Here is a 17,160-nt window from a genome sequence, read left to right on the forward strand (position 1 = left end):
TCGTATTCCTGGGGACTAGCTAAGCATGAGTAACGGGTTTTGATCGCTTGAGATAATCGGGGATAGCGCTTTGGATCGAGTCACTAGGGTATGCTTTTGGTCGCCACCTTCGAGTGGTTGATGGGCATATGACGGTGCGGACTGGCAAGCTATCTTACGGTTATGTCTTGCGCTCACTACTCGACATTCCGGTTATTATAACAGAAGGTTATCAACCGCGATCATGGACACATTGAGGATGAGTGGCTATTTATGCGTGTATGGATCCCACGTCTCCAATAGTATGTGGTGGTCGTGTTGGACACTGGATGGTATAATACTCGGGGTGTCCACAGGTACGGCTGGTTTCTCTATCGGTAGAGTTTTCTGTGGAGCAACGACTCGCGGCCTGACGCTCCGGAAGAAAGCTTCTGGATTTTCTTTGAAGTTTTCCGGCAGGTTGAAACCAGTCATGCACTACCCTGTTTTCACAAGAGTGAAAACAACCAAGGTTAGCCTGCAAAGGAAAATGATTATACAGAGGTAAATATAAAGTATTAGTTCAATTAATCTCTATCATGAATCTTCCCCGGCAACAGCGCCAGAAATGTTTGTTGGTATTTCTTAACAATATTACTAGAAATACTTCTGGTATATTATGATTACAAAGTTCATCCGCAAACATACGGATATACTATTGTAGCATTTCACCCGAGAGTATTCCAAGGGTATCGTATTTATTTTATCCCGTGGGAAGATCATGTAGAGAGAACTCAACTAATAACTTATATATTACTTGTGATAATCATATTCTAAGCAGGGTAAGATAATCTAAGGGTAGAGTGACACACAAGCATTACTACTCATCCTCATAATAATGAATCTAAGCTAGGTGGAAAGAAAAGAAAAAGAGAATCTATTCCTATACTTCTAATACACATGGAATACATACATTCTAGTTAACTGGTATACTAGCTAATACCCTCTATTCGATGCCCTTCTGGTACTTCGAGAAGCCACTCCTGACTGCCGAGTTCCTTAGGACAGCCCGTCATGACCATCCAACCAGGGCTAAATACGGAGGAATACCCTCCCTAGGAAATTAACTTAGGATTATATATAGGCGCGGTGGAATACCCGTACTGAGCTGTCTCCATCATCGGCCCACCTCTCATCTGCAATATATAACCCCAAATAATGATATTCCGTAATCTAGACACCACATCTAAACTACCAGATACTACTCTAATATCATCGTCATGACATAGAGTAATTGCATAAGCAAACACTATACCCGCACCAAAACATCTCCCAGATAAGCTAGCAGTATATTCAGCATAACATGAACATAATGTAAAGTAGGTACTCATATACTCGGAAAGTATTCCAATACCAGAAATGTATTTAGAAGAGTATTATAATAAAAGTACAAAGCTTACATAAGAGGAAAGGAAAGTTACTAGAGCCATACCCGAACTCTTCCGAAGGCTTCCGCACTCCTGATTCCTATTCTAGTTCTATTTCACCAGCTAGATACTACTAAACTAAACTTAAGAGGAATGAGAGAGCTCTTGCTTGAGGTGTGTGTTGAAGTGAAGAGAGTGAGCTCCTTATATACAGGTAGGTATGACGGTTGTGGAAGGGGAATTGTCCGAAGTACCCTCCAACCGTCATTGGGGTGCAATCTTGGACGTCCATGCCAAACCCTGGCCTCAACGGTGGAGATGGGGGTTCGGCCGAACCATGGGTTGGCCCAAACCAGCCCATCTTCGGCTGGCGACTTCCTCTATTGCTCCACTCCGCAGACTTGTGAATTTTGGCCCAATTCATTGTGTCAATTCTGAGTTCTTGGCCCATTCATACATAAGTCTGGTTCTCGACATCGTCCGATTGATTATCGTTTGTGTTGATGTCGATTCTCCTCCACTTTATTGTCATTCTCTGCAAAAGGTTAGTAGACCTAATACTAGTGGAATATTATTATTCTAACAAACATATGCATTGCAAGCATCACTAGTTCTCTCCTGTTTTAGTAATACGTTTTAGTAATATTGACGGTCGAAACTGATCGATAACGATCGTCAACAGCGTCGGGCAGGGAGGACGCGGCGCAGCATCGGCGTCGAGAGGAGGCGGCGCCGGCGTCGGGCGGGGAGGAGGCGGCGCCGGCGTCGGTGGGGAGGAGGTGGCGCCAGCGTCGGGAGGGGTCGGAGGCGGCGCGGCGACAGGTAGGAGGAGGCGAGGCGGCGGCGTCGGGAGGAGGCGGCGCTGGCGTCGAGCGGGGAGGAGGCGGCGTCGGCGTCGGGAAGGGAGTGCGGCGGCCGGCCGGCTGGAAGGGAGAGGCGGCGCTCCATCACCACTGGTGTGCGCGTGTGAGAAGCGACGGGAATAGATTAGCGAACACGTTTTCTTTCATAATGGCAGAGGTGGGTAATTTTTTCCCCCAAAAGAAGGTGAAAGCATAGGGTAGAGGTGCTTTTGATTTGTACTATACCAAAAGCTGACTTTGGGCAAAAGTAGCTGTGGCTTTTGGGCCCTTTGGTTAGCTTTTGGCTTTTGCAAAAGCAAAAGCAGGTTGAAAAACCCAACTAAACACACCCTAACTCATACACACCTGCGTACCAGAATGCAAGGCTAGTCCTAAATAGATTAATCAGCTTAGGCCATCCCATACTAGCACATGTTGATGTACGGTAAACATAATGGGTGATATGATGTTCGGTCCTTAATCGACTCAGGCGAACACTCCCCCTATCGATATGCAACTACTACCATATGCATACCACTTGCCGTCTAAGTCTAAAATCACATTTTATCTCATTTTATTTCAAAAATAATCAGAGAATTAACTCTGAACATAATGTTTAAAAAGGAGTTCCAAATAGTATATCAAGTGACTCATAACCATGTTTCTGTTTATCACTAAGCAAGGCTAAGCATTTGCACTTTATAAAAGCATAGTATAGTTATATGAGCACAATCAAAGTACACTAATTAATCCTAAGGTTCAAAACAGCAAGGAAGTGATTTTCAAAAACGGGATTCATGCATCTTTTAAAGGTAGAACTACAAGTACCGATAGTTAGAAATACGCATGCAAATTTATAATCAAAACATTTAGCCCGAACACATGGGATTCAATGTGTTCAAAGGAAGGGCAACACTTGCCTTGGAGGATATATGACCTCATTGAAATTAGATATAATCCATCGCCTTTACCGGTATCGATTTCACCTTCTAAAAGAAATAACAGTAACAAAACATGTAAAAATCTAAAATGATCTAAAATGCATGAGTTTACTAGTGTGGTTAGGTACTGGTCTAAGATGAATTTAGGTGAAAGAATTTATATTTTATCACTTTGCATTAGAGAGTTATAAATTTTCAAATTTTAATACTAGCTCTAGATTAATTAACCTCTAATAGTCCTTAGGTGCATTTTAGGTCTAAGTTTTTTGAAATGTTGTCTTGCTGCCGTGAAGGGGATGCTCACAGGAGTTCAACAAAGTTGGTTTCACAATTTTTAAAGTTAGCATGATTTTATTATGAATTTTACAAGCTAGGTCATATGCTATAGTCTTTATTAGTTATTTCGAATTTTATATATGTTTTGAGTACTGTATGTGTCATATTTTATTTCATCAAAACTAAGTTCATGATTTTGCCAATCTAACAGAACTGAAATCACCTCATTTGGAGTTGAAATAAATCACCTATGGGTTTTATATTTTCTAGTTTACACTATACTAGTTATTTTACCAATTAAATAGTTGGTGATGATTTTAATACAGAAAGTATCAAGTTTTAGTTCATGTAAATCAAGTGTATGATTTTTTGAGCACACTGGAATTTGGTTCACTCCAAATTAAGTTAAGATGAATTTTATATGAATTTTCTAAGTTGAAGATTGCTCTATGTTCATTATTTATTATGTGAATTATTAGAGCTATTTCTTCTACTGCAAGTGCCAAGTATTATGTTTCCATATTAAGATTCATAACTTGGTGATTCTACAGAAATTTATTTCATCCAGATTGGAGCTAAAATGAATTTTATATGGAATTTACAAGTTAACCTATTTTTCTGTTGATTAGGTATTCACTAAGGCATTTTCCTTATATTTTCCAGATTTTAAACACATAGGGCCCACTGGTCAGTGAGATATTTTTTGCAGAAAGGTCCCTCGAGGTTCTAGGAATAGGTCCCGAGGTACCTAGCTCGTTTTAATTGAATCTTCATTAAGACTACTCAAAGTTTTATGTATTTATAATTAGGTCTAGGTCCCACATGTCATGCTCTAGTTATTTACAAATAGAACCCCATATGCTTTGATCTATTTCTAATCACAGTTCTTAATGCTTAATGAAGTGGGGACCACCTGTCATAGGCTCGGCAGAGGAGGAAACAGCAGCAGCAGCAGAGCTTCACCGGCCGGCGGGCTTGACGTCGACGTCGGCGGCGAACGGCGGGGATTCTGACGTCGCACCCAAAAGGAGAAAAGTGCACCAGGCTCTTGCGCATCCGACGATGTTCGTCTTGTCGCCGGAGATGGCCGGGATGGATGCCGGAAACAGCGCGAGCGGCGGTGACCACTAGTCTGCGTTTGCATGACAATTTCTAGTGAGGATTTGTGCGTTAAGGTGCATGCATGTGTGATTACGATGCTCCTGGAGACTTACGGAAGGTCGCCTGTAGGTCGGTGATGGATGGACGGCGATGGCGACCTTAGAAGTACTCCGGCGGCGGCAAAGAATGGCAGAGCGACGGCGACGACCACTCCCCATGCTTCGGCCTGCCAAGAAGAGTAGTTGAACGGCTCAAAGAAAACCTAAGGATGCTACACGAGCGAGGAAATGCGCCGAAACTCACTCGGATGCAAGGATTCGACGACGATAGCCGGTAGCCGGACTTGAGGAAGACGACGGCGATCTCTTCAACGGCGGTGTCTTGGGTCGATTGCTTCAGTAAGCAGCTTTCTGGAACCTTTGTGATGATGATGGCGCAGTGGTTCGGCCAGAGACCCACCGGATGGACGGGAACGGCATCGCGACGTCGGGAGCGACGATGAGCTCGACGCAGGGTGTTCGACCTGTGCAAAATGAGATTTCACACACAGATGGATCAGGTAGAGGTAGAAGATCACGTTTCCATGGATGAAATGCGCCTAAGATCACCAGAGAAGACAAGAAATGGATCAAACATCTTCGGGTTAAAGATTGAGAAGAGTGTTCTGGGTTCCTCCGAGAAAGTTCTTGGTGTTTTTCCTAGTGGAACACGATGAAGGATGGATAGAAATCACTGTGGCGAAGTATCACTCTAAGTGATGGATGTTGAGCTGGAAGGGAGGGGTTAGGTGTCAACATTTGGCTGTAACACGATTTTAATGAGTTGGCAAGGGTTGAGGGCGGTGCTATCTCGTCTACATCTCCCAAGCTAGCCCTAGAGGCTGTCAAGTGGTCTCATTAGTGATTTCCTAGGTAGATATGAGACGTAGGGTGTGTTCTTGAGTGTGAATTGGACTTTTAACTCTCCCTCTCTCTTTTTCTTTTGTTAATAAATCAAAAGAATGTCTAACTAAGGATGTTTGCTGGTATGTGGATGATAAGTGGGTCCATGTGGATGCATCCTAGGCTCATATGAGTGGTAAGGTAGATATATGGGTGAGAGTTGTATTTTTACCCTCCTCTCTCTCACCTTTAGAAAAATAAATGATAATATAAATGAGAGGTGTGTAGATGATGTGTTGGCTGTGATGAGGATGACATATGGGTCCCACTATGGTTAGGTCCCACTTGTAAGAGAGAGAAATAGAAGAAGAGGCCTAGAAGCTCTAAATTTTCTAAGTGTTGAAACTATACCAACATGTGGTTTATTTCATTCTCCTTTCTTCCATTTAGTTTAGAATTTTGGGGAGACAAGGTTGCTGCTAGGTGGATAAGGATTCGATGGTTCAATGTGACAAATTTCAAGATTTAATTACGCTTTGAGTTACCATGGTAATTTAGTAAAGATGCCTAAGTTACAATGTTGACTACAGTCTAAATATTGTTTAAGCAACTCTTGTGGCTCTCATTTCATGTGGTTCTATTTCGAATTTTATTAAGCCTTTGCACCAGGTTGTAGAGTACACTATAGTTAACATTCTAACCAAGTGGTTTAGCTAGATAAATTATGGTTAAATTTTGGTGAAGGTGCAAAGTAGGCTAAATGGTATGCTGTTTTCAGATTTCTAGCTGAGATGAAGGATTTATTTGGGATACCATTTGATGTGATAAATTCAAACTAAAATTATTGTAGACTTAGGATGCTGTTTAGTATTTATGAGAATTTTGGTGCAATTTGTTGTTGCTTGATTTATTTTTAGGAATTTTCTTTAGATATGACATGCTTATGAAACCTATTATGAGATGCAACAATTAGAACATTCAAAAACAAACCTAAAATAATAAAATGCACATACAACCAAGTGTACTTACTTCCATCTTAAGTTTTGCTTATTTTAAATCTTATATCTCCATTTGTTTTCATTTAGCTCAAAAATATTTTGCTTAAGTTGAAATGCAAAGCCAAAAGAATTAAATTCCTATTTAAAGTTTAAACCATCTTATTTGAATTGAGATTTGTTAACCCAAGATTTTATAAAATCTAATTTTGGATTAGCTTTAAATCTTGACCAACAAATCTTTATGTTTTAATTTTATTTACAGGATTTAAACTCTAAGATCAACTATTATGCTCTTAAATGCTTTAGCTTTCAAAAGGTTTTAAATTTTCCTCAAAATTTTTCCTAGGTGAAATTCCTGGTATGTTACACAATACCTGCATAAATCATAAGTTATTAAACATCCAACATAGTGGTAGGGCCTAATTCTAACAATTTCCGTGAGTGTTGGTGTATAATTATATCCAGGTAATAAACCACCAAAGTTGAGAGGAAATACAACCAAAAGTGGAGGAAAATTCCATCCATAGAAAACTTGGCTCATACACACATTAAAATATTAGAAGTTGAGCCTAATCTACATCTCACTAGGCCAAGAGATCATCTGTCGAGGCCCAGGAGGAAGCCCATGGGTCGGGAGCTGACCAGGGTCTCCCCTCGCCGTTTGCTTCCATGTGGACATCCAGGATTACCTCCCAATAACGATTGTGGGGCATTTTCGACAATTCCAACTGCCATAACCATCATTCGGAGGCTATATAAGGGCCTCTCCCTCTCCATTTCAACACACACCAAGTTTGAGCTGAATTACAAGAGACTCTATTGTATTTTTATGTACACTAGATTAGAGAGAGAGTAAGGAGAAAGAGTCGTAGGAATTCCGGAGCTGTCGGTATTTTCCTCTTTACCTTTTGTACCTCGTTAAGTACTCTGCATTAATAGAGAATATCTTTCTTGAGTAATTAAGATTTTCTTTGTGAGAATTATCTCTTAGTTAGTTCCTATTAGCGTACTGGATCATTGTTTACTATTGATCATTAATAGATAGTGATTACTTTGGTGAGTTATAACACTAAAGAAGTGATAAACTACATAGACGCGGTGTATAGGTTTTTAATTTCCAGTTATTGCTACGTATCCCACAAAATGTTAGAGATTGGTGTAGAGGTAGTGACAGTCCTCAAGATCACCTCAGTCCACCCTGTTCGGGTACGGAGTAGAGCACGTTTTAGTAGTAGCGATCAAGCCAGTGCCTAAAGTATTGCGGTAGGATTAAAAAGCTTTCTTTAGACTCTGTTTCTCACTACGAAATCATCTCTATCATTTGCCTATATATCCCTTGTGTCCTTGGATGAACCAGGAGAAGAGTTGAGCACATACGTTCCCTGTGAAAATCGATACCTTGGAATACTCTCGAATGAAGTGCTACAATGGTATATCAGTGCGCTTGTGGATTTTATCTATGACAATAGGAAATACCAACAAGGGGTTTGGTTGAACCCCTGGAACTAGGCTTCGCCCTGTGAACCTGCTGGTGGCCCCCCTTACCAGTCTCGATGGAGTCACGGAGAAAAAGAAGATGGCAATTGTGAATCGACACTTCTGAAATTTCACTCGTCCGCCAATTCATTTCCTTCTTCCTTCTCTCTTCCTCCATCTTCCTGAACCCTAGCCAAATCCCAGTCCAATCTCCTCCACCAAAAACCATGTCGAGGAAGGCATTTATCTCCCTTTCTAATTCCAATTCCACATTCCATCTTGACGGGAGATCCACCATCCCAATCTGGTGTTCCCGCCGATTGAAGAGGGTGAACCAAGGGTTTTGGAGTCCCTAGTGATCCTGCCTCTGCTCAACCATGACGAGGGGCTCGCAGGCGAATAGGAGGGTTCAGCCAAACCAACCTCAGCTTTCCTCGGCCCACCGTTCGGCCACGCACTGACCTTTGCCAAGGAGGATCCAGAGGACCCCAGCTCGATCATCAAGCCCCTACCAGAGGCTGAGAACGGGCTAGATCGGCCCTAAAAAGGTGATTCATTTGTTCCAAGGGCCCGTTGCTGCAGCGGTCACCGATTCAGGGATCAGGGGAGAGCCAACGGTCCTAGTAGGGACGAGATGTCCTACTCAAGCCTTCTGCCAAAGCTTCAGGTTCGCATGAACATGCCTGTGGGCCGTGTAAAGGTACTAATCCCTGGGTTGGCACCTAGTGAGATGCTCAAGGCAGAGGTTTCTCTTGACTCCCAACCGATCACATGGTGTCTTTCTCCACCTCCAATTAAGAGGTTGGTGGGGAGTTTGAGAGCAACGGAGAAAAATCTCCACGAGAGTCCACGATGGCCTTTTGGCCTCTACCGTTGCTCAGCTGCGCACTGAGAACAGGAGGCTAAAGGACACCTTGCCCAAGGACAAGGTCGAGCTCGATGAGCTTAGAGTTGACCTTGCGTCCCTCCGTCGTGGCTTTTGTGCCAAGCATTTTCACTTGTACAAGGCCGTAGGAAAGGAAGACCTCTACTGTGCTCCTATCCTGATAAGGACACAAATAGCTGGAATATAACCATGACTACCTTATGTATTAATCAACCAAAGGTTGCTACACAATGAGTTTTGTGTGTTTTTGTTTGCAGAGGTACTTGCTTGGGCAAAAGAAAAGAGACTGAGTGTAAGGAATGCATGGATGATTGAAGAAGTTGATTGGGGACCAAGCCAAGACCTTCTCCAAGTCTTGTTTCATCTCACCATGTCACTTTTGGTCCATAGAAGACAAGAGATAAAGTTCTACACGTTTTGGATTCGGGTTCGGGCCTCCTAACAGCATCAACTTCAAACAGATCTAGCCACTGATCTAGAAGGAATTTCGGGGCCTATTATTACTTGTTCGAAAGCTTATGGAGTCTACTTTCAGATGGTTTTGGTCCCATGTCAAAATTCACACCGAGCTGCCGGGAAACTGCAAAACAAGCCACGTATCTCATCCAGTCCGAATCTGATTTGGGTTTTGGGCATTGTAATTGTGTCGTGGGCTTAGCCCAATGGGGTGTGCGCCCTAGGGCAACCCTAGGATGTCCCTAATCATATTTATTCAGTAGCCGTCAACGTTTAGAGTCGGTTTTTCCTTACATTATTCTGTTGAGAACAGTTTTGCCGCTAGATCGGTTTGTAAGACCCCAACTTGTGAGCTTAATCATTCATCCGCAATTTTGGTTGTATTCTATCTTGTTCTTGTTTGTGTCCTTCGATTGACAAACAGGGATTAGCCTTCTCGTCGAGGTCATCTGCGTTTCGACACGGGTGATAACCAGAGGAGACGTGGTGCTGCGATTGCGGGGCTCAAGAGCGTGCGCGTTCAAGAAGCTGGATCGATTTGTGTCGTGACTCCGCCCAAATCGTTGTTTATCAGAACCTTTCAGAAGATCAGGAACCCTAGTGCATATCATATCCCATAGACATTCCCTAGTTGTTGTTGATATTTCTTAACAGCATTACTAAGGAGCTTAATTCATAGCAATGATGCTAGAAATATGGGCGGTAATTCTTTACGTTTACAAAGATGAATCCACAAGCGCACGGATTTACTGATGTAGTATTTCACCCGGGAGTATACCCAAGGCATCGTATTTTTAATCCCAAGGGAAGAGATTATAAGAGAGAACTTTATTATTTCATTTCATGCCTACGACAGATCAAAGACTTTGTAGGGGTTAATGATATACATGCAAAAAGGGTAGGTTGACACATGAATCATCAAGAAAAACTATTCTGATACTAAAAGAAATAGCTTAGTATAGTGGAAAGAAACTAGCAAAGAATCCTATCTGTACTTCATTAAAAAGTTGTCTAGTATACATTTAATATGCACTAATCGTACAACCAATACCCTTAACTACGCCCTCCTGTTATGTCGAGAGACCACCCTTGGTTGCTGAGTTCCTTATGACAACTCGTCATGGCCATCCAACTGGTAATGAATACAGAGGAGTACCTACACCAGGAAATTGTCTTAGTACTATATACGCATGTGGAGGAATACCCATACCGAGCTATCACCATCAGCGGCCTACCTCTACTGTCCCATGGCATATAATAGCATTTAATGGTATCCAATAATCTAAGCATCACGCTTACATTACTAAATACTACTCCATCCATGCATACGACATAGAGCAACCGAATGGTCGGACATTAAACTAATACCAATGCGTATCTCTGGTAAGCTACCCATATGATTAATACATATTAAATTTATACCAAAGCAAGTAATTAAGCTATATAAATATAGCATAATACTATAACTATAAAAAGAAGAATATATTATTATATAATAAGGTCTTATGAAGGAAGAGTAAACTATTTCAACTCCACTCTAACTAAAGCTAGAATATAAACTAAGAGAGAGCTTCTTGGATTTGATGCTTCAAGGTGTGTGTTGGAGAGAGTGAGGCCTGCTCCTTTTATAGCCTTCCAATGACGGCGATTCCTCCGAAAAGACTTGGAGAACTTCGGAACCCTACTATTTCAACTCCACTCTAACTAAAGCTAGAATATAAACTAAGAGAGAGCTTCTTGGACTTGATGCTTCAAGGTGTGTGTTGGAGAGAGTGAGGCCTGCTCCTTTTATAGCCTTCCAATGATGGTTTCGGCAATTGGAAATGTCATAAACATCCTCCAACCGTCATTGGGAAATCATCTGAAGCGTCCACGTGGAAAGGGAGCATCAACGGCCACGCTGGGGGTTCGACAGAACCCTGGCCTGGCCCAAACGGCCTACATTTTCTCTGGTGCATCTCTTAATGGATCCTTAGTCCAGTGATATGGTGGTTGGGCCTATTTGAAGTTATTTTAATAGATTTGTAAGCCCATCCATCCATAAGTCTGCCACTCGACGGATTTCGATTGATTGTTCGGTTATTCTCCTTCATTTATGAGTGCTTCTCCTACATATATGTTATTAGTAGCATAGCATATAATGGAAGTAGATATTTTATTTGGAAATTATGCATTGCAAGCATAGGTAGTATTCATTAATTGGGTAATATTGACGGTCAAAATTGGTCGATGACCACTGTCAACAGTTATCCTTAGTATTATGATAGATAAGTTAGGTTTAATTTATTCTTTCATTTATTTATTTCGATTCTTTCATGTAATTGTGGCCATTAATAAAGTTGAAATAGAATAAATTTGCTGGGCTTCACCGGATGAGTACCTTTGCTTTCATTTTTTGTTGTCTTTTCTGTCTATGAAGCACCCCACGTACAACAACAAGTGTGGGGTTGACCTTGTGCTCACATAATGCATTCACGTACCAAGATCATCCACGTCCGTGCTAATCCACGACTCATGCACGTTCGCGAGATGAGACGTAGCAACCTTGCATACATGGCTGCTTATCATCACACTCACATTTGAGCGATGGTTTGCACGTCATCCCTTTATCTCCCTAATTCAGTTGGATTAATTTTGCCATATTTGGAATTAACTCAAGAATGAAAATGAGTATTGACATAATCAACTGGAATATATGACTTGCTGCAAAATGACCTACCTACTTTTTAATCTTTGATCATCCCTTGTTACTTGTGAACCACATTCATGGGACCACATGTCACCTAAGTGATTGATGAATGAGAGATTGCCTGATAATAAGAACCTCACTCTTACTGTTGGAAACTTGGGAGTTTTATAACAAGAACAAAAATAACTTTACATACTTATTGATGTTTTCCTTCCTACCAACATCATATGTCAGATCACATTGATAAACCTTATACATATACCACTTGCCATCATTTTGAGTTTTGTTAGATTCCTTTCATATTTTCACGACCAAAGTCCTGTGTACTTATCCACCAAAATATATTGCTCTCCCTCTATACTGGAGGACTTGCAACATATGCCATCCACCTACCAGATGCTAAACTTCTACACCGGAAGTCGGCATCCACCATATCTATCCACCAAATAAAGACTTCACATGACTATGTTTCTCCATCCTCCTATCCATGCTAAATGAGACATGAGCTAAAAAAATGATCAGTTTTTAGAAAATCAAAATGCTCAAAAGAGAATTGGCCAATATTCTCGAGCATGATGAAAAAAAGAGGATATAGAAAATAGCCATGTTCTCCAAATAAAGTATACACAGGAGAATCATATAAAATGAGTCATAATTCCATTTCACATCATCCATCTCCCTATTCCATTCCATCCACATATAAGTGCATAACTTTGGTCATGTTCATATGATTGGTTATCTTCTTGGATCCTCAATTTGACTTTATAATATATCTAATGCAAGTCTGTCATTTCTTACTCCCTACCCTTAGCTCCACAGAAGCCTTTAGAAGGTAGGATAAGAAAAGGCAATGTGAATTCCTTGGTTAGGAATAAAAACTTTGAGTGATTTGAGAGAATCAATTGGGGAGTATAGTACAAGTTATGTTTTTATGAACTTCAAAGAAAACTACAATGTAATTTATCGGAAGGAGTAAAGGCCATTCCATTCTTCAATCAGCCAAGATGACATAGTAGACACATCATGTTCACAAGTACAGCTTGGAATAACCTATATGTTGTGTCATTAAGCAGAAGTCATTACCACATTGATCCATGAGCTTTACTCAGGGACGATTAAAGCATAAGCGTGGGGGTGTTGTTGACAGTCGTTAAGTATAAACTTTAACCGTCAACTCATACATAAAAGATATCAAATATAACATCAAAATTTAGTGGTAGGGTTTCACTACTAACCTTTTCAACTAGTCTTGGTAAAAATATTTATGCAGGTAATTTTGAGAGAAAATAAACCTGCCATGCGACAAAATGAACCTCTGGCCAATCACACGCGAGTAAAAGGATTGGAGGGCCCACGTGACAATGGAAACAAACCTAAAGTGGGGCCAAACGAACCTCTACCACCATAGGGGCCCACATGTTAGTCCGAAAGACGGTCGAGAGAGGCAGTGCCAAGGGTTCGGTCGAACCTCAAACGGTGCCCCTCATCTCCACCCTCCACGTGTGGCTTTCTAGTTGGCTCCCAATGACGGTTGCGGGAGTTACCGACCTCCCCAACCATCATAACTCCCTATAAAAGGAGCGGTTCACTCACTTCCAAAGCACACCAACATCAACAGAGTACAACTCACTTTCGTAATTTAGACTTCACTTTAGTACGTGGGATTAGTGACATTGAGGGGAAGCTCTGAATGGAGTGCCCAAAAGTATTGGAGTTCTCTCCGAGAATTTCTGGAGGAGTGCCCACTACTGCACAATACACCATAGGTACCAGCTAGAGACCCATTATAGGTGACGGTTTCCCAACTGATACCAACTTGAGAGTACCTGTGCCCGTTGGCATAGGTGCCGGTTCTAGAACCAGTACTTATGAAGATTATAGGTACCAGTTCTACATACACAACTGACACTTATAATATTTAAAAAAATCAATGGCTGCCACGATGGATACATCGCAGGAACACATCATCGATGGCAACGGAGGAGTGCGACACCATGCAGTGCAATGCGAAGGAGCTAGCGGCACAACGGAGACAACTACCCTGTTCAACAGGAACACATGCAGTTCAGAAAAAAAAATCAATCTCCAACAGAAAAATGCCGTTGATCTGTTCATCCAAAAATTTTAGAAGAAGAGCAAAATCTCCAACACATGCAGTTAAAAAAAATCAATATCCAGCGGGTCAAAAAATTAAGCATGAGCCCATAGCAGCATTGGTCAAAGTGTCTAGAGGACATATGTCAGTCAAGAATGTGATCTCATAATTGAAAAGGTTAATTCTAGGTAAATGGAAATGGGAGGTAGAAGATTATGGTGATAACTCTTTTCGCACTATTTTTTCTTCTACTGCTGAATTAAAACGCATGGTAGAATTGGGTATAGTGCATACTAAGGTGGGAGAGACTAAAATGTAGATTGTGGAAAGAGGGGTTGAGAATGAGGTTAAGTATGTTATTCCAAAAGTGCCTCTACTTCACGGGCCTCATCTCCACCGTTAACTACTTGTGCATCGCTTGCACTGATTTGTTCGCCGCCGCCGACTGGTGATCTCACCTCTATACGGACCACATCATTCTTCTCCAACGAGCAACTATGACTGCAACAGAAGGACAAGCAAAATGCTCTAAGCTTACCAGCTCAAGCACGTGGATCATACCTTCAATCTGGACTTGTTTTGGATAAACGCAAGTAATCAATCGAGAAGCCTTCGCATCGAAGATTGAAGCACTCAGTAGTCAGTATAGGTTATGAATCACGGAGAAGACTGCAACTCGATTATCAAGGTCTCAGGGGCTACTGTGGAGGAGAAGACTGCAACTCGATTATCAAGGTCTCAGGGGCTACTGTGGAGAATATGGATACTAGGTACTCATACAACCTCCATATTCGATTAGAGATAGGTGATAGGCCAGATCCATGTATTATATAGAGTAGGACTCGGTTGCAATGTTACCATGTGTTCTATGGCAGGACCTAGAGTACCGAGTGAGGATTATCATATAATAGATTAGCAAACTAATACCAAATCCGATTAGGTTTTTCGATTCTCTTTGTAACCCTATCCCCTACCTATATAAGGTGGATAGGGAGCCCTCCAAGAACATATAGCGAGATAAGCACTATCAAATCGTTAGATCAATATACAACCGATGGATACTATCGGACTTCCTCAATCATGAGTAAGGTATTACCTCTCATCGAAAGTGTTTGGATCTGATTAAATTATTGTCTTTACATCCATTTAATTTTAGGTCTGCCGATTTCCAAAATCTATAATAATAATTGTGACTGCTGCACTATACGGAGGCTACTGAGATGGGAAAGTGTTAGTCACATTGCCTGCCTATGTCGAATAGGATAGTCATATTTATACATTTTTTTGCCATTCAAGAATCATTTGATTTTTCTTACTAATCCATTGTCATCAGATGTTGAACGGGGGCATAGCCTCAACTTGCAATTTTTTGAAAAGAAAAAAGAAACAGCAAGCTTTACTGGAAGTGAAGTGCAAACCTTTGGAAAAAAAAAAGCTGCAACTTTCCTGTTTTAAATTGTGATATATTTTGCTATCGCCGCCTACTGTATGAATCTAAGGGAGTGGCGTTCTGTCGACCGTCTGCGAGCGAATGGCCACGGCTGTGATGGACAGCGAGTTCGGCAGCCTCGTCAAGGTGTCTGCGGCGGTGTGGGCGGCAATGTTCTACGCCCGCCTCGCCGCCGCAAGCCTTCGCCCCGGCGCTCCCCGCCTCGCCGCGCTCCTTCCCGTAGTCGCGCTCTTCTGCGTGGTCCCCTTCTCCTTCTCCACCACCACTTTCCGCGGCTGCTCTGCCTTCTTCCTCAGCTGGCTCGGCGTCTTCAAGCTGCTCCTACTCGCCGCGGGCCGAGGGCCCCTCAACCCCACGCATCCCCTCCACCACTTCGTCTTCTCGGCCTCCCTCCCCGTCAAGCTCCGGCACCTCGCATCCGCCAAGCCGGCCAAAGGTGTAGATCCAGCTCCGGCCAACGAGAGCGCGGCGGGCAAGATCCTCGTCTCCGGCGCCGTCATCCCCCTCATCATCTACACGTACCAGTTCAAGAACGCCATGAGCCGGTACCAGCTCCTCATCCTCTACACCGGGCACATCTACTTCTCCCTGCAGCTCCTCCTGGCCGTCGTCCACGGGCTGATCCATGGCGTGCTCGGGATGGAGATGGAGCCGCAGGTGGACCGGCCGTACCTGGCGTCGTCGCTGCGGGACTTCTGGGGCAGGCGGTGGAACCTCATGGTGCCGGCCATCCTCCGGCCTTCGGTGTACCGCCCGGTGAGGGCGCGTCTCGGCGACGCGGCTGGCGTCCTCGCGGCGTTCCTCGTCTCCGGGCTCATGCACGAGGCGATGTTCTTCTACATCATGTGGCGTCCCCCGAGCGGCGAGGTGACCGTGTTCTTCCTCCTGCACGGCGTGTGCACGGCCGCGGAAGCGTGGTGGGCGCGGCACGCGGGGTGGTGGCGCCCGCCGCGCGCGGCCGCCGTGCCGCTGACTCTGGCGTTCGTGGCCGGGACGGGGTTCTGGCTCTTCTTCCCGGCCATGATCAAGGCTGGCCTGGACGAGATGGTGCTGCACGAGTGCCAGGGCATGGTGGCCGTCATGGAGCAGTCCGGCCGGTGGCTCGCCGGCGCCACCAATCTCACCTTCGCGACACGCTGACCAGAGGAAATGAAAGAATGGGACGTGAGCCACACCATTACTACGATCTGACGAAACCTGTTGCATCGCGACGATTCTGACAGGATGCTGCCGTTTGTGATTTTTTCCGATTTGGGAAATTAAATACTCGAGCCGTTCACATGGCCAGCTTGGACAGCACTGGGTGTTTGCATCGTCTGGGGGTCTGGGCTGTGATGCCAGCTAGAATTATGCTAGATCGATCGTGTTAACAGGGGTTAAAGAAGCATTGATTCGGTTGGAAAATATCTTTACCATTTTTTATTGTACGTTTTCAGCTTTGCTATTTATCAATCCATTTGATTTTTTTTCTTATTATCAGCCACCTACACTATTAGCCCTAGTTTTGAACAACAAAAACCTACTATGTTTTCTTGTATCAATCCCTGAATTAAAAGTTGGTATACACATTTATAGCTAGTAGAAAATTTCAAAATGAATTTAGGCTAAAATAGTTTAATATCTTTACAAGGACCAATAGGGTCTTATCCTATCAGATAAGTAGTAGCGGAAACCAAAATAGTAA

At 42.9% G+C, this 17,160-nt stretch overlaps 1 protein-coding gene across 1 annotated transcript; it reads left to right on the top strand.

The window, feature by feature from the left end:
* The first annotated feature begins 15,522 nt into the window (after nucleotides 1–15,522).
* On the top strand, nucleotides 15,523–16,949 carry LOC4329278 (probable long-chain-alcohol O-fatty-acyltransferase 4). Its single transcript, XM_015768646.3, has one exon. The coding sequence runs from the start codon at nucleotides 15,558–15,560 to the stop codon at nucleotides 16,614–16,616; it is 1,059 nt and encodes a 352-aa protein (XP_015624132.1). The 5' UTR covers nucleotides 15,523–15,557; the 3' UTR covers nucleotides 16,617–16,949.
* The last annotated feature ends 211 nt before the right edge of the window (nucleotides 16,950–17,160 follow it).

This window comes from Oryza sativa, chromosome 2 (assembly GCF_034140825.1).
Source record: "Oryza sativa Japonica Group chromosome 2, ASM3414082v1".
Classification (NCBI taxonomy): Eukaryota; Viridiplantae; Streptophyta; class Magnoliopsida; order Poales; family Poaceae; genus Oryza; species Oryza sativa.